We start from the raw sequence: 26,551 nt of genomic DNA on the forward strand, positions 1-26,551 counted from the left end.
TATCCACTCATGTGAGAGATGGTGTATGTGTGTATATATATATATATATATATATATATATATATATACTGCTTATAAATCTTTGCCTTCCTTTACATCCAATTATTCTGAAATTTTAATTCTGAGTTTGTAGAGTTTTGGTTAAATTTTCTCAATCGGTAATTAAATTCAGAGTGTTGAGAAGAGTGCATTGAATGTATAGCTGCAGTTTTTTTTTTTTTTTAAAGTTCAACACCCCTTTTTTTTTTTTTTACTTTTAAGGCAGAATTTAAACTTTTCAATTTTAGTGTTTTTTTTAAACAGTGCGCCGCTGCAGTCTTGTGGGTGGCTGACCTCACTAAAACTGTGCCTACAGCTCATCATCTTTTTTTAGAACAAATTTTTTTTGATAAAGTGAATGGGCGACTTGCTGACTCCAGACCAGCATGCTGTCCACTCCTGTTAAGATATAGCGGTGGTGAGATACAGATGGTGAGATACTGTTTATTCTCTTTGCTTTCACTATAACAGCAGGTGTCCATACAGTGGTGTGCACACAAAAATATCTGTGATTCAACAAATATATATACACACACACACTCCTCTCTTCACTAGCTTCAGGCCTGATACCAAACAAAAAACTGTTCTCCTTGATAGGATGGCATCCAATTTAATGAACTCTTCAGCTCAACTCACGTATTCTCCTACATGCTTTGTTGTTGCTGTTTCTTTCAAATGTCAAGCTCGTCCTCTGTTCTTGTTTAGCTCGCCGTGTCTCTTTTCCTGCTAAAACCTGCTCAGTGATCTAATTTATTAAATGTCATGTAGGAACTGCGCTGGCGCAGAATGAGTGCTGTCAGAAAAATGAGAGTCGCGCGGGCCTCAGACGCCACATCCCATCAACTTGTTCAAACTCTGGGCGAAATATTTTGAGCAACAGCATAAGCTCCCTAGATTCTGTGGCATATATATCATAAGCTTCCCCGTGTATTCACAATGCATCATTCATGAGAAAAATGTGGTAAAGATTGATGGAGTTCTATTACGCCAGTATATTACAGTCAGCTGGAAGTGTAATATGATATTGATTTTGATATCGATTGAATTAACTGGACGAGTCCATTAGTGTTTTACATTTGTATAAAATTCTTTTAAATGTAAAATAGAAAGCTCTCATCCGTGGTTGCCAGAACCTCACAGTAAAAATCAACGTTTCAAGCGTTATGGGAGGCTGTGCCTCTGTATTTTACATTTCACTACTATGAACTATACTATGTCATTAACTGATGTTAATTTACCAACGTACTGTAGGCTACTTGAACAATTAAAATCTGCTTTGTGGAATATAGCAGATTGTATAATCTTAGATATAGGCTAATGATAACCGCCATAATTGTTCAGGTGATTAAACAGAAGGCCACATTATGACTTGCGTTAATCAAAAACGATTTTTTTTTTTATATGAACCATAGCTAAAAATAGGCCCAGACACCACAGTATTATAAAACACCAACAGGCTTTCAAATGAAATAATTCAACAAACAACTAAGTCAAAACATGTAACACCCTGATAAACGTAAATTATTGGAAAAATATAGCCTACTAAAAATATGACGCGAAAGCTCTTGCAGGAAAGTCTTTACTATTTTCTACCAGGAATGTATTTTTACCATTTTAAACGGTTTTTAGAAACAAAACATAGTTTTCGGACTGTAAACGACATGTCATTTCTTGTTGAATGTTAATAAAATGTTGATGCAAATGTAGTAGGCCACATGGTGAAGTACGTCCAAAACCCTTTTTTTTGTTTTTTTGTTTTTTACAGTGAAATTACATTGATTGTCCATTAAATCTAATGTAGTTTTATTTACATTTCACAAGGTAACAAATGACTTTTTTGAATACAATAGTTCTCCCGGCTTAAAGCTGGCTTGTCCAGAAGAATGTCTAATCATCACTGCTCTCGTGAAGTGTCCTTTTCTCAGCAATAGGTGTCCGATAGTGAGCAAAAACAACTTTGTGAACTTCTTCCTCCCGGTGTTCGTGAAGACAACCTCCGCTGAGTTTCCTCGCGCTCACAATCCATTCATCTTGAGTAACATTTTAACATGGCAGGGAAGAACAAATCGCGTCCTTGTGTCCGGTAGAACGATGACAAAATAACGCGCCCCCATTTTCCGAGGATCGGGGTGTCATCCCCTTCTGTCTGCTGAATAGGGTCTACCTGTAAGATACTTCTTTTGAGGGGTGGGACCCCACCGGCGCTGTCACGAGAAGAGGCGGTCCGTGCACTGGCTTGGAAAAGGATTGGGAAAGTAAAGACCGTCTCCTGCGCTGATTGGGGGCCCGGAGGGGAGGGCGGGAGGATTGCGCTCACGAGCCTTTGTGTTTCACTTCTAATATCTCACATATCAATAATTGAGCGCGCGAGCAGACGGACCCCACGCGCTATGTATTCTACTGCGCGCGAGCTCGGTAAGGGCCTTGATCCGCTTTCAGTCGGCTCTTCCACTACGGACTGAGACGGGAACGAGGGGGAAAACTCTTGTAGTTTTGACTTGAACTGTTTGGAAGGACTTGGTTTTACAGTGAGGACAGGTTTGGAGTGGTTTTGGTTTGGGATTTGAGCGCGCTGCGTCTTTGCGAGAAGACTGCTGTTAGGTGCGGAGTGAAGTTGGCATGATGTTGACGTTGGTGCTAGGCGCAGTGTGGTTAGTGTGCCATGCATACGCACAGAACGAGACAGAACCCATCGTACTGGAGGGGAAATGCTTGGTCGTGTGCGACTCAAATCCCACCTCGGATCCCACTGGGACGGCTCTTGGGATATCGGTGCGCTCGGGAAGCGCCAAAGTGGCTTTTTCCGTGGTGAGGAACACGAACCACGAGCCGTCGGAGATGAGCAATCGAACAATGGTGATCTACTTCGATCAGGTACATTTTCACTCTGGAAATGGGCACTTCTTTTGCTTGATGTTACTTTTTACGCGTTCGCCAGTTGGGAATTGCGGGAGGATTTTTGTGTCACGGTTACAAATACAAACTAGATCACAAAATCAAAGAACTATCACAGCGATTAAACATTTAACTGATATGTGTAGTCTGGGGAGGTGTCACATTTCCTTCCACTTCGTTAAAGGTCAATTACAGGCTAATGGCTTTCAATTTTATCTAATAGCCGTGAACTTCTTTTTCGAGTCATAAAACTATTCTCCATCTGCTCTTGTATACATAATGAATCACGAAATGCTTTAAACGGTCTGCTGCTCTTTTGTAAAACTTCAAGTAAGAGCCCAAACTTAAAGTAAAAAGACGCGATATTACGTATTATTTGACTTTCATTCTGATGTCTGCATCCTCCTTTAGGTACTTGTGAACGTTGGTAAAAGTTTCGATGAGGAAAGGAGCAATTTCTTCGCCCCGCGCAAAGGGATATACAGTTTTAATTTCCACGTAGTGAAAGTGTATAATCGTCAAACGATCCAGGTAAGTGCTCACACCTTTATGCTCACCAATGTCTGAAGTGTTCTGTGGTGTGCGTGTGACAGTAAAGTGTGTGGCGAAATGTGACATTTTCAGTCGCCTAGAGAGGAACGCTTTCTTTTATTCTCTCAATTAGCACGAGATTAACAACCAGCCAAAAAATGTGGCGCTTAGACAAGACTGGCGCGTGTTCAGGACCATGGACAGAGAACGCGCGTGACAGAGTCGCCTCCTGTTTTTGTTGAAGGCTGCACAGCACAAATAGCCTAATGAAATAATTCTATATATTATAATATTTATATATGCGATGCTTATATATATGTAGGCTGTCTTTGGCTAATTAAAGCGCAGTCGCTGTCTTGTCTCTCAGAGGATTCACAATTACATCCCGTTATTCCGCTCTGATCGAAGACTGATTTAGAAGCCAGTGGAATCACATTTCCCTATTCATCACTGAAATGCACTGAAACATTGACTAATTGAAGACAATGAGCTGGAGCTGTGTATACGACACACACACACAAACAAATATAAGATGAGACGATACATATATCGAAACCAAAGCTCTAATCCAACAAAATAATTCAATTAGGGCAAATATTATAAGAGCAAGCGCTTGAATAGTCTTGTATTGGAGGGCCTATTTAAAATTTTCGCTTTTTCTACCGTGTTCACAGGAATTACAAGAATTATATTTGCAACATACATTTATTTATACCTTTTTTATCAGATGCAATGGTTTTGTGCACAGTCAGGTAAAGGACGAGCTTATGGGCTATTAGGGTGTGCTGTGCATTAAGTGTGAAAGGCCAGACTTTTGAGGACAGAACAGTGTTTTCAATTGATTCTTTTAAAATAAAAGGATTGTTCTAGTAATGCTTAGTTACTAATTCGTTACTAACTAATTATAACTAATTTGTAACTAATGTGTCCAGACCAAGCAGAAAAAGTATTTGCATTTTTCTAAGCATATTATCTTGGACAGATTTTTTTCTTCCTTTTTTTTATTGAACAAAGTTGTCCTCTACTCCTTCCTTATTTTTGGCTGGAGTAACACAGCTGACTATGTGTGAAATGCTTTGTTTAGCTGATAGAATAAATATTTTCTTTGTTCTTCTATATAAACTTCACACTTAGTACTTCAAAGAAAACATGAATTCCGCTCTGTTGATCTGAGAGGGCGGAGCAGGCCTCTCTATTAGCATGCAGAACATATGATAAACACACACACACAGTGATCTGAAACGGTCCATAAAGATTCCAGCAACACACACAGTATATATGGATCTCTGAATTGTTTGGAAGTGAAACTGCATGCTTTGGGTGTACATATATTTTAGCTATTTTATTGCAAAACCTCTGGTCATATCCCTATAGTCAATTTTATATTGTGTCACAGAGTAATGTACGTAAATCCTCAAAGGACAAGTCCGTCTGACAACATTGGAGTCTGATGGGCAAAAGTTTTTTAAAATTCTGGTCTGGTTTAGGTGTCGAAATCAAGGAATGACATTGTCTATTTAAAATTCTAGTCAGTTGTTTTCATTATAAGTTAATTGTATCATAAAACTCACAAACATGATTTAGTTAATGCATATTATGTAAGCTTTGGGGATACTGACACAGACTGAGGAGTCTGGGACAATGCGATTCAAATTGTCACAGAAAGTTCTTCTCATGCAAAGCTTGAAGCAACACTTTTCAACAGACAAAGCAGCAGACAGCCATGCATTTGAATATTGATTGCAGATATACTGCCCATATTTTGTGGAGCACAATTCTCTTTGAACTCGCAGATGTGACAGACGGTAATTAAGAAAATTACTCTCTGACCCAAAATAATGACCCTGTGAATAGATATGACAAAGGAGAAGGAAAACATTTTGTCGTCGCTCGTGTCCAACCATTATGTATGACTGAGACAGGCAAAGGGACTGAGAGAGAGAGAGAAAGAGGGGGGTTGTCCTCTATCACTCCACTGCGTCATTTGGACAGGAAGCTGTCTGTTGGTTCTGTTAAATGCAGCATTAAATTGTGTGTTGAGATCCGTTCGCATTATCTCACATCTCATGTTTGGGTTCTTCCATACAATGGTCCATTTATATGTTTTACATGTACTTGAAGAATGAGGATAGAATTAGAATTACAGGGCCTTAAAGCTGGAGGTTTGTTTTTTGAAATGTGAAAGGCAGCCGAAAAAAACGGTATTGAGTGCATGATGATTTTCTCACTTGTGATTCTGTGAACAAATGCATTGAGTCATGATGAGGGTTTGTTAGTGGTGAGCCTTTTGTGGCTTTTTATCTCTGTGTAAGTGTGGTTTCTCATTGTGTAGCAGTGTTTTTGCATATTGATAATGATAGCATCTGGTTTCGTCTATCTGATGGTCATGCACAACATTCAAAGGTGCCTTTCCAATAATCTCATTCCTCACCGAGAGATCTTTTGCCGTATCAAATGTCATTTTCGCTCTTCTTCTGGCTCGGTCTGAAGATAGCTGATGTAGGAAAACAGACACAAATAAAGCAATGTGCCATTTTCATTTCCCCTGGCAAAAGCCCATAAATGCTTTGATCAACTTTTATGATTTCACGGGGAGCTGCCTACTGTATTATCAAGGGACTTGTCAGTGTGCAAAAGAAAAAGAATGAATATATATAGATTATGCATATTATTGTTAGTTAGGAATTTAAAACAGGCTTTGATTTATACTAATAACATTGCCCCATTGGGGTTTTGAATGCGTGTTTTATTCAGCCGAGCAATACCTGCTTAGTTATTTATATACTCTATTTTTCAAGAAAATTCACTTTTCAGTTTCTTAAAGCAAAATTAGACAGACAAAAGAAAGTACGAGCGTATGTCCTTTTGCACCAATGGGATTCGACCAGCTAATCTATATGCTTCCATGTTCCAGGTGAGCCTAATGCACAACGGCTGGCCAGTGATCTCGGCCTTCGCCGGGGATCAGGACGTCACACGCGAAGCGGCCAGTAACGGCGTTCTGATTCAAATGGAGAAAGGTGACCGCGCCTACCTCAAGCTGGAGCGAGGCAATCTGATGGGCGGCTGGAAGTACTCCACCTTCTCCGGCTTCCTGGTCTTCCCTCTGTAGAGGAGGGGCATGTCACGGAGGGACTATTGCTCTTTAGCTCGCCAGCTTGTGGGAGATAGAAGGGATAAGAGGGCGGATAAGAGATAGAATGATAGTGAGATTGTAAAGAAAACATATAGGACGAGAAAATTTAGTGTGGCAGGCTCTCAGTCGCACTCACTTTGCTCTGCTGCTTGACTTCAGCTCTGGACAGCCAAAACTTTTTTTATTATCCTTATGATAATTGAAATAATATGGAAAGAAAGCATACTGAGGACCGTAGCCCTTCCCACCCCCTCTCTTACTCATCCCATCACAATCAACCCTCAAATGTCTTCATCTGCTTTGAGGATTGCCCTTCAATAGTGCAGACCCCCATTTCACACTGGTCACATCTTTGTATATTCTATTCATACGTACATACTGTGTGTCTTAAATGCCATTGTCATTCCTCTCAGTCCAGTCGCCCCTTCTTTTCTGGCTTCCTTCAGCTCACCCTTTCTTGTCTCTGAGAGGGCGTCTTTGCTCTGTCATGACTGAAGGATCTCTGAATCCCCACGAAAAGACTGCATACTGGATATATACATATATAAATACGTAAAAAAGTTTCTATATGATTATGATATACTCAACGCCTAACTGAATCTGGTCGACTCTCTGTATTTCTGTATTTCAGTGTTAATACTTAGTGATTGTGTGTGGATTTTCAGGCTGCTGTCCAACTACCAATGCTTCTTGTTTTTGTTTCAGTCAAAAATGTGGCTAAAATGAAACTATATCAGAAATACTATAAAGTACAAAGTTTTATTATCATTGATTGTAAGATATATGTGAATATTTAGCAGACAAAATCCTCCCTTTTAATCAATTAACCATTGTTTCTTTTTCTTTGATTCAATAAAAATTAAATGGTACTTTTTATTTTTCTTAATCTGATTCTGTGCTTTTGAAATTTTAAGATTATCGCCTACAGGTTTTAGAGAGCTACAAACACAAATCATTTCACTAAAATGACTCCTGACAAAGCTCTATGTGTGTGTCTGTGCGTGCCACAGAGACACAATGACACACTCTCAGTGTGTCTCATTGTGCTCTCTCATGATGTAGATATGCTTGGCTGGTCTCTCTCTCCCTGTCTCTGTCTCTTTCTCTCTCTACTGGGTGATTGGGGCTTCTCTCTGCTGCACTCAAGGCTCTAATGAGCTCCTGGGGGGAAATTAGCGCTTGCATAATAAGCAAACCCCACTGTTTACACAAAAATCATGTTGCATGTACATCTTTCCTACTCTTTTTCTTTCATTTTTACTTTTGCTTTGTCCTTGAGGCATTTCATACTTTCATACATTGAGGGATTTTTAATCCATGTGATTCTTGGCTTCATTTGATGACAGTCTCCATCATCCCATATTTATTTTAGCTGTACCATGCACAAGAGCTGTAACCAAACTAAAAATACTTATAATTGGACAGAAAGGTTGAAATCGTGTCATATTTATATTTGCATAATAACAAACACAAAAATGGAACCAGAGATGAATCCTCACCCTATCCCTCCAGCATAGCAGCAGGAGCTCAGCATTCTGACAGGCAACGCTCACCTCAGCACATTATAACGCTATCTCTTCACAATGCGAAAAAATTCTGCGTTTGAGGGCCCTCTCAAGAAAACTTGCTGCTTCGGTGCTCACCGTTCTGAGGATATGAAGAGGGTGAATAGGCAAGTCTTGAGCTGTGAAATGTTAACACAGCACCATAAGAGCCGTAGTGTCCCTGCTGGCCTGCGCCCATGACAGTACTGGCCCGTTTAAAACCACTCATTAGTGTCTGCACACTTATCATTTGTCTGAGCGGAACTACGGAATGAGAGCTGAGGGGCATGTGGGAAATGAAGAGGAAAAGGGTGCGAGAATTTTTTTTTTTTAACTTAGGCTGAGTGGTAATTATAGCATGTTCATGTTTAAGTGCAATACATATTTTCAATTTGTGTAGTTATGATTCAAGATCAGTCTTTACCATTTGTTTGAATATTGCATTACATGTTAAACAGAGGCTACACAGTTTCCAAACCCTGCAAAACTTGACATAAAATTATAGTCAGAAAATAGAACAGTATAAAAGGAAATCTATGAGAAAAGGTGTCTGATGTTTATTTGAAACATCAGGCTTTTACAGCCCGTATAGTATTACATAGTAAGAATATGGAGCTCACACACAAGAAGAAAAAAAAACTAAATCATAATTTTTTTCAGAGGCCCAAAACTAAGAAAAATATGCTGTTATGTGCAGTAGTTATTTATATGGCCAAAAATTAATTTAAATTACTGAGATTTTTTATAACACTATAACAGACTATACTTATATAAATTGCATATAAATATAATTTGTCACTCAGTATATGATTAAAGCTCTGTTCTGTTTTCATTGCAGGGGGCAAAACATAAAATGCAATGCTGACTGAGATACACGGATCAATCTTCCAAAAAAGCCTGTTGTAACATATTTGATAACTACTGTACATACTTTTTGTTTCTCAAAAATATAACAGGTAATCAAGTTGTATCAAAGATTATAAGCTACAGTAGGTGTTATAGGGTTAAGACTCACTGTCAGTGCATAAACTTGTAAGGTGCACTACATGCTGAACTCATATGACCGACCAACATTTATTAGACTCTTAAATCAGCCATAAAATAAAAGTCATCAGATAAAATATGAAGTCATGCATCTGGATTTATGTCGGCGCTGTGTTATGGAGTGGGTCGCGCGAGACGCGCCAAATGCTCCCTACTGTGGCACGTGCCAGGTGCTATTGGCCTCTCTGGGCGCGAGCCTGGTCCGTTGACTAGAGGGAGGCGGCGCGTCATCCAGCGTCATCCATCTCTCCTGCTCTGACTAGATTCCCAGAGACCTCGGCCGTCGCTCATTACTGCGACGCTAGAGCGACCCATAACGACGAAAAACAGCCATATGGTGTCTCTCCTGGAAGTGAGTTCCTGTTTGTGATTGATAGAGGGGGAGATTGAAGTGATTACATGAAGGGAGAAAAAATAAGGTGGATTTTTGTTACAGTGCGAGGGTGACTGGAAAAAAACCCATCAAACTGAACCATTGTGCGGCTTAACGATGGCTACGGTTTCATGTACACAAATAGTCAGATTAAGCAAGGAATTGGGTTAGATTAATATGTTTACGACGAATGCTTAAAGCTCCTTTTAACCCCGTTTAAACGCTGTTGCATTAACCTTACTTAAATTATTCGATCAGAAATGTGATTGTTTTGACCGCCATTTTGTTTAGGCCTATACTTTTGTGTACCAAGCAACACACAATTTTTATTTGCCCTTTGATTTGAAGGTCATTTATACCTCAGGATAGAAGTGTGGCTTTATTTCTAACAATTTTTTCTTTAGTTCTTATTTTAAAGTTTTATGTAAATTTTTCTTCTGTTTCACCATTTTGAGCTGAGTCAAAGTGGGAAAAATGCTTTTAAAATTATAAGTCCGGCAAGAAGAAAAGCTTGCACACATAATCATAGAAAAATTTCTTACGAAATGGTTTTATTCAAATAATATCAAATGTTATTGCAATGCAGAAATAGCTTTGGAAGCTTTGTCAAATGTTACCATGCATATTAATGCATATTTGCATGTTAAAGTCCATTTCATTAGATGCTACAGTAAATACTGAAGCGAAGATGTTTTGTCTTTGCACTGAGCAAGGTTCTTTTTCCCACTTGTTTGGACTCTGAATAAAATCATTTTGTTATATTTTCTACAATGTGGTGTGCGATCCTCTCCTCTTATTGGACTTTATAATTTTTCGAGATTGGAGTTTATTTTCGTTTACAATGGAGTTTATTTTCATTTACAAACTTATTCAGTAGCCTATTTGGCCCCAAGGTTTCATGGCCTTTTCGCCTGTCTTTTATTTAAAAAAAAAATTGTCTACATTCCTATTGTGTGATTAAAACAACAGTACTGTACTTACAGTATGAGCATGTATTATGTTTCACTTAATTGCAGTATTGCTTTGAAGGGGTGGATCATTGCGATTTCGTTTTTTTAATATTAGTTAGTGTCTAATGTTGCTGTTTGAGCATAAACAATATCTGCAAAGTCACGAAGCTGAAAGTTCAATGCAAACTGAGATATAGTCTTTTGAAATTCTGGCGGTTTAATGCCTACAAAAACGGCTGGTAGGGACTACAACGAGTTACTTCCCGGGTTCATGACATCACAAACCCAGATAAACCACGCCCTCTGGAAAAGGCAGCAAAATGCTGCGCTGCTTTAGAGAAGAGGAAGAGAAAACTAGGGGGGCACGTAAAAATCTATTCATATATGAATCGCGATTCTGTCTTCTAACGATTCTAATGGATTCACAAGTTTCAAAATCAATGTTCTAAAGCAGCGGTTCTCAATCCTGTTCCTTGCGTCCCCCTGCTCTGCATCTCTCTCTCTCTCATATTCAACTCAGCTCCAACAATGAACTGTTCCAATTATACACTTATTTTCACATAGCTACGAGAAGCGTTAAACAGCGTGCAGTTGCCGTACTGTATTAAAGCTTTAATCAGGATAAAAACGTATATTAAAAGCTAACATAAGCAGTAGTATTTACAAATAACAGCGTATCTAAAAGTATGAGACCACAACAAACAAAAAACATAGGCCTACCATTAAAAGCCATGCTTGCACAGGTTCTGCACGATCCTCTTCAATAATATCCTCTGCTTCTCAATCGGGCTCAAACTGATAAGCGATATTAATGACGCCGTTGTTTACAATACAACCGGAGCACATGCCGCTGAGGTGAGGGGCGGGACGATTAGATGCACACTAGAGGCGGTTTAGCCAATCACAACACACTGGGCTAGCTAACCAATCAGAGCCCATCGCGTATTTCTGAGGGAGGGGCTTCATAAAAGAAGGAAATGATCAGCGTGTTTAGAAGAGAAGGGACAGAGTGGTGTGGAATAAAGGTAAATTATGTGAAAAATAATGCGTTTTTTTTAAAACGAAGCACTAACACATGTTAAACTGCACCCCATAAACACAATCAAGCCTAGAAAAAAGAACAGTGAACCACCCCTTTAATCACTTGTAAACGTAAGCAGACACTGGAGGCTGTATAATAATTCTGTGAAATGTTGTACTTTTGTAGAAAAAAATCAGATAACTCAAAAGATAAGTGAAAGCTTTGATAACTGAATAAATGGGTTGAGTGTAATCTTTATCTTTCTTCTCTGTCAGACACCAAATTACTCTTTACTGGCTCTTGGCAAAGGACAACGTCTTTCTGTCCCAATGTTTGTCAACCTCGCCAATTTCAAAATCTAGCTCCTAAAACCATGGCTAGTGACAAGCAATTAGAGGACGGCTCAGTGGTAGTTATTTCCTTAAACGCTAAGGCAAAAAGAGAGGTGAGAGAGAGCAGCAATTAAAAGGGAAAGCGGTGAGACACTGCAGATTGAATTTTAATTGCCATATGAGGAACCATATTAGGAATGTTTACTTTAACTGATGTTTACTTTAACTGTGATGCTCGAACAGGAGTGGAGTAATTATAACGGCCTCTGAAATTAAATGAACTGCCTGCTGAATTTAATTTGTGCTTTAGAAGCAAGTGACAGAGATGTTGACATCATTTTATCTGCTTTATCGGGGTTATGCGCTCACGTCACACCAACGCTTATAATTACGCAGCATCATCAACATCTGCTGCAGGTGGCTCGGTTTATGAGAGCTTGATGCTGTGCAGAGTTTTGCTTTTAATTTGATGTTACTGTGTTATTTATCCAGAGAAGTGTTTGAGTATTTCAGACCAATAATGTGTTTGGTAAAAAAAAAAAAGGCTTATCCAATAACAGATAGAGACTGTGAACTGTAAATGTACCTTCCTCATGTGGTGGTAAAGCATGAGTATAGCTCTACATGCGATAAAACGTTATTTAAAAGACTTGTAGTTTAATCTCAACTCTACATCTTGACATTTGGTAAATTATGCATTTCAGGATTTTCAGTTTCTCCCTGCTTTATTTCACTTGTGTGAAAGATTGAAAGTGTTTGGTTGTAGTTGAGTCTATTACTTTTTCTATAGACTGTCTTGACCCCATGAAATCAAATTAGGCCTAGGTTTTGCGGTATTTAGTCAATTCATTTTTAGGTTGGTGTACTCCTAAATATTGATTCAATTCACTTTATCAGATAAGCACATTTTAAATATGATCAAATCATGATCAAACAGATCAAATATATAGTAATGGCTTGTTCTGAACAACATATGTCTGATCAAATATTCTCTAGAATGACAGTGTCCCAGACCCTAATACCACCCTGCCACCAACTAGCAAGTAGGAAGTCATGGTTCATAACTGTGACTACACTGTAAAAGTTTTATTTCAGTGGTAAGAGAAAATTATGTAATTCTACAGTAAAATACTGTTAAATGTACAGATTTGGATGAATAAACTTACCATCATTATATAATTTATAGTGGAAAACCACAAACTGCATTCCCACAGTTGCCTGTGTGACACCTTACATTTGATAGTATTTTGTTTAAAATATTTATTTTTCTTGTTTTTATCAATTTTGCACATTTGACTTTTATTTTGCATAATTTGTTGAATAAATTTATTTCATTCCATTTCACCATGTTTTGTATTTTTGTGCATTATAATATGCACATTTTATATATTACTACCTCTACTTATGGAAAGGCTGTTTGTGATGAACTCTTAATTCATTATTTTGTCCCTTTTACCTGTATTATTATTGTGATTATCAGTATTACACAGGTAGGAAAGAGATTGTATGCCTTTAGATGGATAATTAACATTATATTGGTTAATGAAATATAGGCTACATGTTTTCCCCGTAATTTAAGTTCAGTCTCTTAAAACTTAAAATGAATATATTTTTACAGTAAAGTTTTGGCAACCACAGCAACCATTTTTGTACTATAAATTTCACAGGTCATTTCTTTACAATCTAAAGCATAATAGTTCATAATTAAAACACATTGGCTAGGGTGACTATATTTTAGTTTTCCAAAAAGAGGACAGTGTGTGTGGGGGGAGGGGGCTTCGTGGGCGGGGGTTTCGCCTAAAAGTATACGCAGCAAGGTTTTTGTGTGTGTGTATGTTTGCTTGTTTTGTTTTTAGAAGTAGAAAACAAGTAGATAGAATAGAAAAAAATAGAGAATGCTAGCGTTAAAGGCTGTTTTTTCTTTTTAAATAGAACAGAATAGAAATAGAATAGAGAGTGCAAATGTCAGAGGGTCAAATTTTTTAAATAAAAAAACAAGCAGATAAAATTAGATTAACATTGTAATAGAGAGTGCTAGAGTTAGAGGGACAAATGAAGATGAAAGAGATGTGTTTTCAGCTCTTTCTTGAAAATGATTAAGGACTCAGCTGCTTGGATCGAGTTGGGTAGGTCATTCCACCAGGAGGGAACAGTTAATGTAAAAGTTCATGAAAGTTTGATCATAGAATGCAAAATGTTTCAATACAAGCATTTCAGTCAAATGTAATTTATGCAATATTTCAAACCTTTAACCCACTTGGGAAATTAACCCATGGCAACAGTTTAAAAATAGCCTAATTCTGTGGGAAAAAAACACGGACTTGGCAACCCTGCATCCAAGAAGAGCTACCAGAGTCAGATTTGACTGATCTCAGGTCGAGAATAAGGAGAGATGACTGACAAGATGCTGGAGTATTTGCTGCTCAGCAGATCTTGAGCTCATTGACAAATATCTGATTTTGTAAGATGTGCTCCCTTTACACAGAGTGTGCGTGTGCGTGTGTTCGTGAACGTGAACAAGAACAGCACGAACGCTCATTCAAAAGGGATTTAAATACTCCGCATACTGAGAGCGGCTCCCTGATGCACCAAAATTATATACAATATTAGAATATTTAAAGGAGTGGACACGAAAATCACGGGAGCCAAACACATGTTGCGGGAGCAGGCGGCAATGGTCAGAGATTCAGCGGGAGAGAGATAAAGTAAACAGCCAAATCCCGGACATTTTGGGCGATTAAGTAATCCCGGCGGACACACTTTTTTTAGGTCCAAAAAGAGGACATGTTTGGGGAAAATATATGGTCACCCTAACATTGGCTATTTTTTTATTTAGTATGTTCCACCCTAACTTCCAATGCAGGAAAACTGTACTCGTCAGGTGATTTCATGCATGGTTTTTTTTTTTAAAGGTTACACATTTAAACAAATGTCTGAGAATAACATATTGTGGAATAAATGAATACCAAGGTAAATTCAATGTGAACTAAAGAACTTGTCGTATTTGTTGTCAATAAGCACAAGCTTGCTTCTGCACAGACTAGCAAGATGATGACCGTATGACCTTCACAATACCCTTTGTTTGTATAATTAATTATCAGGCAACTTCATTTTTAAAGGGGTCATATGATGCTGCTAAAAATAACTTTATTTTGTGTATTTGGTGTAATGAAATGTTTATGCGGTTTAAAGTAAAAAAGCACATTATTTTCCACATACTGTACATTATTGTTTCTCCTCTATGCATCGATTTTTACAAAGCTCATCGGTCTGAAAAAGCGAGGTGTGCTGTGATTGGCCAGCTATCCAGTGTGTTGTGATTGGCCGAATACCTCAAGCGTGAGACTGAAATGTTACGCCCCTCACCATACTGTGATGCCGTGTCCGGCCAGAGCGATGACACAAAAACATTAAAACCCATTACAAATGAGGCATTTGTTGCATCCAGTGGGGACATAATTGGGGGCGTGACTGACTCTTAACTTTTATAAAGAATATCTATTTGGATTTGAGACTTTAGTCTTTGCAAATTTACAGATCTTCTTTATGCACCAAGAGCTTGTAACACTCCAAAGAGAAAGGAAAAAATGAAATCGCATCATATGACCCCTTTAAATATTTTTTGCTCTGTTTTTATTGGCATGAATGAACAAAGGCAATTAAGTCATAAAATATAAGCACATTTTCTGGGTTGGATGCATTTGAAACATTTCGTGAAGAATTATGTGGTTAATGGCTTGAAGTGAATTTGGGGATTTATTGTTTCTCTAAATTTCTCCATGGGGAAATAAGATTGTGAACTGCAGGGATATTGATGATAATGTCAAATGACTGAACACTAAACACTTTAAATATTTAAAATGTTAGGAACTGATGTTTCAGCAGATTGTGTCACATTTTAAAGCCAGACAATATGTCACTTCAAGTGTTAACCGCTCTCCACTGTCAGTCAGATGATCAGTTGGAGACCTGTCGTGGAAAATGTGCTTCGGTGGTCACTTATGTCTTCAGTTATTTAGAAAATACATCCGTTTTGTCTAGGGTTGGGTACCGAACTCAGTACTTTTAAGGGTACCGACTGAATTGCCTCGGTACTATAGAGTACCGATTCACGTTAAATCAATCAGTGGCAAATTTCGGTACCTGAGAATGCATGATGTGACGTGATGTCACCCCTGCAACTCGTTCAAACAACACACAGGGTAAGCTGAAATGTGGTTACATTTCTACGGCCATATGGTTTCTGCAAAAACGTGGACGGGATCGTGGAGTCCATTCATAAAAACTTAATTTACTCTATAGCACGGAATGCCACGGAATTGGTCAATTTTGGACGAATAAATCAAAAGTAGCCACTGCCACTTAATTCGAATTGCGATATGACCTAGTGTCTGTGGATATTAAAATGCAAAAAGACGGTTTAAATACGAGTCCTGCATGTTCCGCTTGCCTCTGTATGTATGAATGGCGGAAACGCGGTTTTGTTTACTACACAAATACTGAAGCACGCGTAACGCTCGTGGTGATTTTCGGCCTCTGCATCTCACTATATGACAGCATGAACACAAAACTTAATCTCCAGAGCTGCTGTGAGAGTCACTTCACGAGAATTTTACAGTTTCATTTGAGAAAACTAGCATTATCATACTGTATACACACAGAAACTTCATGGAAACCTGTCAAAATAAAAGTACGATTTAACATGTAACAGAAATATATTACTCTTTTATTACTTTTGTACAGTATAATGTACATCTTTAAATATTAATTTTTCTATCAAATTTAAATAAAACAATTAAATGATAAAAATAAATATTACAAGAAAATTAATCACTTAATTGTAGAAAAAAATAATACAATTATTAGCCTATTAAAAAATTTTGTAATTATACAGAGAGTAAAGTACCGAAAAAAGGTATTGTTGGGTACCGGCACCGATATTCAGGTACCGATACCGGTACTGTACCGGTTAAAATGTGAACGTACCCGTCCCTAGTTTTGTCTTGGTGCTGCATACGTTTGAACAGACAGCAATTTTAAATTGCCATGTTATGTTAACTCCCAATCCCTTGGACAGGGATTCAGATTCTCTTTTTTTTTTCAATAGACTTCAACTGACAATCTGAGTAATGTTCAGTGTCTCTCAGTATTTTATTTTTGCCTTCTACAACTTGTGGGCGAGAAGGCCTATTACGTTAATGGGGAACAATTGAATGTTAGTGTCACAAATTATCTCTGCGAATGATATCATTGTGCAAAGTAATCCCCTTCCCATAAACAACACTGGCATGCTTAAACTGAGAGAGAAAGAGAGAGAGGTTTTAATCATGCTCATAATTAGTTTATGTGCGCTTCATTTAGCTACAGCGCGTTTATCCAAGTCCTGTTGTACTCACTTTAGCAGGTTAATGTGTTTTCTGTTTACAAACAAAAAATGCAATCATCTCTTTAATCAAATAAGGCACATTTTGAGTGTGTACACCTAGCCTAACATCTACCACACTTAAGAAACAAAAGTGTGAGTTGAGCTGTTATCAAACAGCAGCATTTAACAAACTGTATCATCATCTGCTTTGTGCTGTGTTGTGAATTTTTCTAACTGTCTGTCTATAGATGTCAGAAGGAGTTGGTGAGAATAAGAAAGGTGTGGATTCAGAGAGCACGATTTGGCTGAGTGGTGCCATAATTGGGAGGAATGACTTGGTTTTGACTGGAGCGAAAACACAAAGCACTGGAATATTACATTTATTTCCTGACGCGTTTCTAAGAGCTCTTTAGCAGCCCTTAAACTGTCACCAGGCTCAAGTTTGTCATTACTATAAAGGGCTGCAAATCTACAAGTCATCAAATATGGATGCAGGACCATGGAGGGAGGGAAATTTATGTGGAGAGAGGAGAATAATTGTATGACTGCCTAAGTATTTTAGATAAGTCCTAATTACACCACAGAAAGAAGCACAGGGGGCTGGGAAAGTGGGGCTCGAACGTAATGTTGCTCGTTGTTTCAAGAGGGTTACGATCTGATGCAGTCATTTGAAGTGAATTTAATTCTCTATTGCTTTAATTGCAGATGAACTGCATTCAAGCAAATTTTGTTATTCTGAATGCTCAATCTCAGTAGCATTTTGGCACCACGTTTAACATGATGATTAGGGATGCAGTCATCAGATGACAGTGATTTTTTTTCTCCTTTATTAGGATTATTATAGTTAACTAAAAACCTAAGAACATAAAAATTATTTTCATTTCTTAAAATAAAATAAGGTGTGTGTGTATGCGTATATATATATATAGATATATATACAGTGGGTACGGAAAGTATTCAGACCCCCTTAAATTTTTCACTCTTTGTTATATTGCAGCCATTTGCTAAAATCATTTAAGTTCATTTTTTTTCCTCATTAATGTACACACAGCACCCCATATTGACAGAAAAACACAGCATTGTTGACATTTTTGCAGATTTATTAAAAAAGAAAAACTGAAATATCACATGGTCCTAAGTATTCAGACCCTTTGCTCAGTATTTAGTAGAAGCACCCTTTTGATCTAATACAACCATGAGTCTTTTTGGGAAAGATGCAACAAGTTTGTCATCATCAGCTAGTTGGCAACACTTCTCAGTTTAATTTAATTTAACTTGATGTACTAAAATAATTACAAATAAAATAAATAACGTATTAAAAAAATAATAAAAATGACCACACACACACACTAAAACTTTAACTAAGAATGAACTATAAATATAAAAACTATAATATAAAGTCTCACAATAACATTATAATAACACAATATTATTATTATGATTTATAATTTATTGTATCAAACAATTCTGGATTTATATTTGCCAATACAGGATATTTAATTGTACACTCATTTTGCCTATTCTTCCAGTTAGATTATCTTTGCTATCATCTACTGCTCACTTAAAGTTGATCGTGCATTGATTAAAATTCTGGTTAGTTCTTTTCGTGTTAAAATTCTAGTAAAAATGTAATTAAAGACTAAAATCGCTATTATTAAAATGTTTTTATTTTTTAAATTAATACAGTGTTTATTGATTTTTATTATTGGTCATTTATAGTTATGTAGTCCATGAAAATTATCAGCTTATTGGAACCCATTATCATGGTGCTTCTTTATTGACAATGAGTTAGGGCTGCACAATTAATCGAATTTCTAATCGCGATTACAATTATGGATGCCACAATTACGTAATCGTTCAAAGCGGCAATTAATCGTTCAAAGTCCACTTACGTTATTCTGCGTGCTTAAGATGCGTTTTTTTCTTCATGTTATCTTAAGGGATTTTCCCATTATTTTAATTTGTTTTAGTATAACATTATAATACCATTCATATTTTTACTTTTTTATAATTTAAAGAAGGAACCAGTCCGGTGTATAGTTGACATTTGAGGCTTAATACTATAGAAAAGCACAAAGTTTTTCAGTTAGAGTGTTTTCAGCTTGTTTATTTTCATATAAAAATGCAGTTGCATCAAACAATGGTATAAACATCATTCAATGTAAATTGTGATAATTGTAATTAATAATTGCAATTACAATTTCAAGGGAATGATCGACAATTATGATTTTTGTCAAAATCATGCAGCCCTACAATGAGTGTTGTTTATTTTATTGCCCCAACAAGACTTGTGTGTGGAGTGACCATTTACCATTAAGAAATCAAAGAACCCTGCATGTGTTCTTCTTTAGCGGTGCTCAGTCCAAGCCTCGGATAACTGATTTCTTCCTCCCCCCTTCTGCCTGTGAACAGAGGGTCCCGGACATTAGCTGTCTAGTTACGGTGACACCGACTTCTCCATTCTCACACGTGCCAGTACAATACATTCCATCTCTCACATACCTTGGTCCCCGCAGCCATTGAAGATGATGAAAACTTCTCTAGTGACATTTAGTAACCTTTTCCACCAAGAGACAGGGGGATGGAGATCTGAAAGACTGAGAGGGGGAGTGAGGGAGGGGCTGACATCTATACGTGGCATTCTTCTTTGTCACTTCGCCACATGTCCTCTCCTCCTTCCCTTTTTTTTTCAGCCCACCTCAGTCCTTGGCACTGGCCATTATAAGCTGTATTGTGCGGAAGCTCTGTCCACAGTAATAGCAGCTTGTGTTTGCGTACCAGTGTGACCATGAAAGCCGTTTAGAGAGGGGTAATGTCCTTAAATATGCCACAGAACATCAGGAACATCTCTCATAAGCGTCTGTTGACTATTATGAAGAAAAAATGGCTAATAGTCTTGTCAAATAAGGCAGGCCTGATGTTGCCCTGGGTCCTATGATGAGGGGTGCCTACTAAGGTGGCACTGTTATACCCATTCACTAGGATAAACTAAAGTTTTACTAGAGTTTACTAGTAAAACCCATGAACTGGGATAAATGAGTGAGCAAATAAAACGTGTATTGTGTCATGTGTAGTCTGTAGCAGAGATGTAAAGTATTTGAGTAAATGTAACTTATTACTGTACTTGAGTATCTTTTTGGACACTCTGTAATGACATATTACATTTGTATGGCACCTAGCTTTTCCTGCTGCAGTTTATTTCTGTTACAAAAGACATGATATCTCCAAATACAGGGCACTGAAAGTTCTATATCTTGTGCATTTTACCCTTACTCGCCCAAACATGTCAACAAGACTACTTTACGTGATTGCGGGTTCCTTAGAAAGTAGTTGTGAATCACAGGTGTTTTATACATGGGATGAGGACATGACTGCAGCCAGCAATGAGGCCGAAACCAGCACATCCAGTGCAAGAAAGCTTTGACTTTTTAATTTTACTTAAAATTATTATTTTTTATCCATTACACTGAAGAGACCCTTTTGAGGGATATTGTTTTTTTTTTTCAGTTATATTTTGGTTTTAGAAAATTAATGTGATTACTCTCACAAATCTCTCACAAATCAACTCTTGTTTTTGTTGCAGGTTCTCTGTGCCATGTCTTGGACTTTTATGTCACTTTTAATGTCTCCTGTGGTATTTGTAGTCAGTTTGTTGTCCGTTTGGTCATTGGTTCCTTGATTAGTCTCCCCAGGTGTGTCTTATCTTGTTAGGCTTTATTTGCCTCCTGTGTATATATAGCACTAGTGTTTCTTTAGTTCCTTGTGAGTTGTTGAATGTAGTGGTTGTGTGTTTGCCCATCATTCTGTTCTTTGTTACCTGTACATAGATCCTTGCCTCTGCCTGTTTTCCCCAGCTTCTTCACAACGTTACAGTTTTTCACTGGCATGTCTCTTTGACTAGTGAATCTTTGAGCCTATATTTACTATAAGTAAAATACTTAAGTACTGTTAAAATCAGATACTCTTAAGACTTTTACTCAAGTTGTTTTGGAATTGGTGACTTGTAACCTGTAGTGGAGTAATTTTCACTGTAAAGTATCTGTACTTTTACTCAATTATGGCTTATCTCTATGGTTTAGCTGTTGCTCTTTTTCACATGGGTAAATGCAGTAATTTTAACATTTACAGGCACTGTATATTTACAGGCACTCAATGATTTCATGTAGGGATGCACGATATATCGGCCACCATATCGGTATCGGCCCATATTGGCTCATTTTTTTCTGTTATCGGTATCGGCCTGATAAGAAAATTTGGCCGATATCTTAAAGCCGATAAATAATGCATTATTTCCTTCAGAGACACTTCAGATGCGCGCTGTTCGTTTGCAGCCTTTTGTGCAATTGTACATTGTAATATTGTGTTTATTTGATGTATATCTGATTTATCTCATATAGAATGCGTTGGGTTAAGTTAAAAGAGCGCTTCAGTTTACCGGTGATCATCTTTAGCTCAGCACACGCAGCTCAAACAGCAGTGCACAACATTAATAACTATGATTGGGAATGTCGTGTATATAACATTCTAATGAGAACATTATTATAATAAAACATTGTGAATTCTTTGGGTTTAGTTGCCATGTTTCAGTGCGTTGTTATGGGAAGAGCGCATCCACAACAGGATCACACATTCTGACTATAGCATGCAATAACTGCGTCATTTTGTACATATATAAGTTGTAATATTATGTTTATGTTGTATTAATATTAATCTCAGGATGCATTTCCTTGAGTTAAATAAGCTGCCAGCAAAACGCTTCAGTTTACCATGTTCATTCAGCTCTTCAGCTTCAGCACGCGCAGCTCAACGGCTGCTATTTAAAACAGTGGTATTAATTTGTTACTTTTTCAAAATCATTGATACATTATTAATAACAACAACCACTTGTATTTTTCTCTTATTATTTTCATCAACAATATGGTTTAGTAATTAAAATCATTTAATTATTGTCCGTGCAGAGGCTATTCCGTTTTATTGATCTATGGCGCATTCGTTTTGATTCTTTACAAGTGTAATGATGTCCAGTGACTTGTTTGCATTATTTATGCATAATTTTATTTATTTGTAAGACTTTTTTATGACTAAATTTGGTAATGGGAGAGTAAAAATATTTTTAAAACGTACACCGTTCAAACTAGGCTGCTTATGTTGAAGTGTTTGGGATGTGGCTTTTAATGATGAGACCTTTTTTGTAATCAGGCTCTCAAAAAGTATATAACAATTTGGATATAGATTTATCGGCCAACTTATCGGTTATCGGCTTTCAAAAATAAAGAATAATCGGTTATCGGTATCGGCCAAAATTTTCATATCGGTGCATCCCTAATTTCATGATTGTCCAAAATAAAAATGCTAGTATTTTCCGAGTGCCTCAGGAAAAAAAAGTTGGGGCAGAATTCCCTATTAATTGATTGTTTAATTGATTGATTGATAAACATTAGGTTCATGTGTTAATTCACATTTGAATCTCTTGCAAGCAGGTACTCATTTTGAAAAAAATTGGACCAGTCTTAACTTTTAAAAACAGATTTAACTTTGTATTTTCTATTTAAAAGAAAATATGGCTTCACCCTAATAAAGCTCATTCATTTGGAAAAATTGTGGGGCAAAGGAGTTCTGTGACAAATTCCAGATGTTTAACCCTTTATGGTCAGACATGAACATATTTGAGCATGACACTGAGAAACAACATTAGAAACACAACAGATATCTTACAGTCTTGTTGGTGGAAGTAATACAACGTGCAAATTGTGGGTCAACATAATTTGCAACGTTTCAATGTTTTGCACTTAGGCGCTTTTATCCAAAGTGACTTCCACCAGCAAGGAACAGGGAATGAAAATGTTCTGGAAAGTGATTTTGTGCCTCTCAGAGATGGTACCACAAGGCGTTACTGCCCCACTGGAGGGGATGAATGATTTGGATGGGAATTAAATGACCAAAAGACAATGATTTTTGTCAAAAACAAATAACTGATTACCACCCATAAATGATGATGTTTAATATTTGTGCATATCCCCATGTGAAACAATGACCATCCAAATAGATATGCATTACTATAACCTGACTCAGTAAAATGTCACAAATGAGAGTATTACCCATTTTCAACCATATTTCTTCTTTTCTCTTGGGATTCTCTTTCCTCAGGCTAGTGTGAGAGTGAGTGTCCTGTTTTCATTTATAATATATGGAAAAAGATTCTGTGCTCCTGGGACAGGAAGTGAGTAATGGCACGAAGGGCATCGGATTGAATACACAGAACCACAAACTCAAAGAGATGATCCTCTGAGCCCTCTCACTGTCTGTCTCTTTCACTCAATCACTCACACTTGCACACACACTGACTATTAGCAGATTAGTCAGCTGTTTTATCTGATAAAGGAACCCTATCGTGGCATGTCACAGAGAGGAGGAGAGCACAGACTTGAGCCATGGAGGGAAACGATTTCTCAGGCACTCAACAGCAGCTCTGCTTCCTCTGTCACACCGTCACTGTTCTCCCTCATTCTAGCCTATATTTTTCCATGTCTCCTTCCACGGTGGTTTCAGAGCAAGGTGATAAGATTTCCCAGCTATTCTCCTACCATGTTGCCCTTTTCAGCAATATTGTGCAAGTAGCATGAATCTTAAGGTTCAAAGTCCCGTGATATTAGCTCTTGCAGACCTTTCAGCTCTAGCTCAGTGATTTTCATTTTATGTCCATGAATTGTATGGACATGTAAATCTGGTGTCTGTTGGTACCAGCAGGTGATGGAGTGCTGCAGCCTAATTAGAGAGGAAAGGACGATCTGGAGATTTTGCTGTTTTAGACTCTAGGTGTTCATTTGAAGTGCTATGTAAGTGTTTACATTTTTTGCTCTTGTTGTGTGATATTAGGAGTAGCATATTTGGGCAATTGGTCACTCGAGATTACTGTTCATATCTGTGTAAATCTGCTGAATCGTATGCCAAAAAGTATCATATTGAACTATTACTGTTGATTTAAAAGTAAAATAAAAATTAAAAATGGATTACAATTATTCTCGGTGTTTACTGAGAAAACCCTTAATTTAAGATAATTAAATAAAAAAATATTGAAGAGTAGTAAAACTTTGAAATAATGCCTTTATAGTCAATACAGTATGTTCTATGTACAGTATGTCACCGACCTACACCACAATCCATTTTGCTTTCAAACTTGTCAATCGGTCTAAAATAGAGTTGTCAGTCTGTCCAAAATGCGGTCCTCATAGAGCGTATTTTTGCGTTCCATTCACGTAAAACATGAACATATATCTGGTATTAGTATCCGAAATGGATTTGAATATACAATGAATAATAAAATACAAGCCTCTGTTACTATATTGCTCTATGATGTAGCCTATTGTAATTCAAAGCTTACCATGCATAATCTTGGAAATAAAGCATCATGTCTTTAAGTCCGTACCATATATAGTCACCATATTTTCTCTGAATAAGATGAGATGTTTATTTTTAATGTCCTGATTGAGCAACATCTATTTCAGACTCTCCAAGATCGCGCAAATATGATGTTTTACTAGCATTACCGCTTCCATGTAAAATGTTATGTTAAATTAATAATTAATTTAACCAACGTTTAAATCATTGTCTTGCTTCAAAAAGAATGCTGTTAACAAAATAATTGTTGACATTTGCAGTTAGCCTACTGTATGAATAAAAAAACTAACAAAATTACATAAATGGTGAATAACTGTTCAAGGCAAATTAAGGTATATGTATACGGTATATTCAGATTTCAGAATGAGCACTTTATCAACTGTTATACATGTGTTGAGGATCTCGTCCGTCTGATATTCATGTTCATCTGATATTCGCTACTGTAATGTATATGAATGCAACTTTTTAATAAGCAGGGGAAATTCCCGACATTAAACAAATAACCGTTTACATATTTAGGATGTTTTCATTGTAAGAATATACAGGGATACTTCAGATATAAAAATGCTGACTTGTTAGGTGATGTTTTCTCATTAAAATCGTACGATTCCCTACTAATTCAATAGAATGTTTTTAGGCATACTATGGAATACAAATATGGTGGTGGCTTCACTTTTATGACGTCATGAGCAATCCAGTTCTCTATTATAGATCAGTGGTTCCATCTCTTCTATTTAATTGTTGAACTATTTGCATGTGTAACTTAATATTTTTGGCTGTTTCATTTAATCTGAGCCAGGTGGGGAACGATTAATCGCATTTAGTTTATTTTATTTCCTTTGCACAAATTTGTGCACTCTCAGGGCTGGGTTGCGGCAGGAAGGGCATCCGGTGTAAAACATGTGCCAAATCGGCTGTGCGGTTCACTCCGCTGTGGTGACCCCTGATAAAAGGGAGCAAGCCGAAGGAAAGAGAGAGAGTTTATTTTATTTCCTTTAAAAGTAATCACATTAAATTGAAGTATTAAATTGACAGCCCTGTATTTTAGCATGTAATGTAATTTGCTTTATAGTGCCACATTTTGATGTAAATTCTAATAACGAATTAAAATGTAAAATAACTAAACAAAATAGAAGACTCTTAACCTTAGCTTAAAAAATCTAAATAAATAAATAACACTAGGAAATAAAATAAGGAAAAAGTCCTAGAAAGAAACCTACTCTCTATTTTGAAGAACATTTTCTAAATGTTTATTTTTAAATGATAATCAGTTTGGTTGCAGTTTACTTTAAAAGTGCAAGCCCACATATTTTTAAGGCTCACTGCTAGATCTACAGTGCAAAATATTAATATTTGTGCCAGTTGAGCTGAGAAACAGGGCAAAACCTTTGCAACAGGTTCAATAGGCTACAGTGTCTTTATTAGCTGAAATGTTGAATGTGAACTGAATTTCACTTGAACCGTGAGAACAAGAAGTTAGCTGAAGAGCACATTTACAATCTGAAAATGAAAACGCTTCTTCTATACTTTAAAGCTTAGGCTTTTCTGTATGTTTCAGCTTACTTACAATTAAGAATCTTTTCTGTCACAGAAGGTTTGCCTAATACACACAATATTTCACAGTTAATTTGACTTTCTGTTTGTGTGCATGTATTTGGACTACCCTGTTCAGTGTGTGACTTTTTGCTCCGTATTTAGTGTAAGTTATGTCCTCATGGCAGAACGACACAAGCTGTTTCCCCTCTGTCTGAGTGTTTTGGCCATGCTTGAGCACTGCTGCTCTGCTTGTTTCTTTAATAATCATTTTTAATGAGCTCTTCCTTATGCTATTCCCCTCTGCAGGCAGCTCAATTAATGCCTCGTTCCATGTCTCCACATCTCGAGTGCAGAGAGACTCCCCCCACCCCATGCGAACCCTCTCAC

The 26,551-nt window shown here is 37.2% G+C and overlaps 1 protein-coding gene and 1 long non-coding RNA gene across 2 annotated transcripts in view; both read left to right on the forward strand.

Annotated features, from left to right (window-relative positions):
• The first annotated feature begins 2,342 nt into the window (after positions 1–2,342).
• On the forward strand, positions 2,343–7,448 carry cbln1 (cerebellin 1 precursor). Its single transcript, XM_016230810.1, has 3 exons — positions 2,343–2,913; positions 3,346–3,465; positions 6,380–7,448. The coding sequence occupies exons 1-3, from the start codon at positions 2,659–2,661 to the stop codon at positions 6,575–6,577; spliced, it is 573 nt and encodes a 190-aa protein (XP_016086296.1). The 5' UTR covers positions 2,343–2,658; the 3' UTR covers positions 6,578–7,448.
• A 1,920-nt stretch (positions 7,449–9,368) lies between these two features.
• The window catches only part of LOC107549623 (uncharacterized), a 37,543-nt gene continuing 20,360 nt past the window's right edge, over positions 9,369–26,551 (forward strand). The window contains exon 1 of the long non-coding RNA XR_001604583.1: positions 9,369–9,541. This is a non-coding gene — a long non-coding RNA (uncharacterized lncRNA). The remainder of the gene's footprint in view (positions 9,542–26,551) is intronic.

Source organism: Sinocyclocheilus grahami, unplaced genomic scaffold, assembly GCF_001515645.1.
Source record: "Sinocyclocheilus grahami isolate Dianchi unplaced genomic scaffold, SAMN03320097.WGS_v1.1 scaffold377.1, whole genome shotgun sequence".
Lineage (NCBI taxonomy): Eukaryota > Metazoa > Chordata > Actinopteri > Cypriniformes > Cyprinidae > Sinocyclocheilus > Sinocyclocheilus grahami.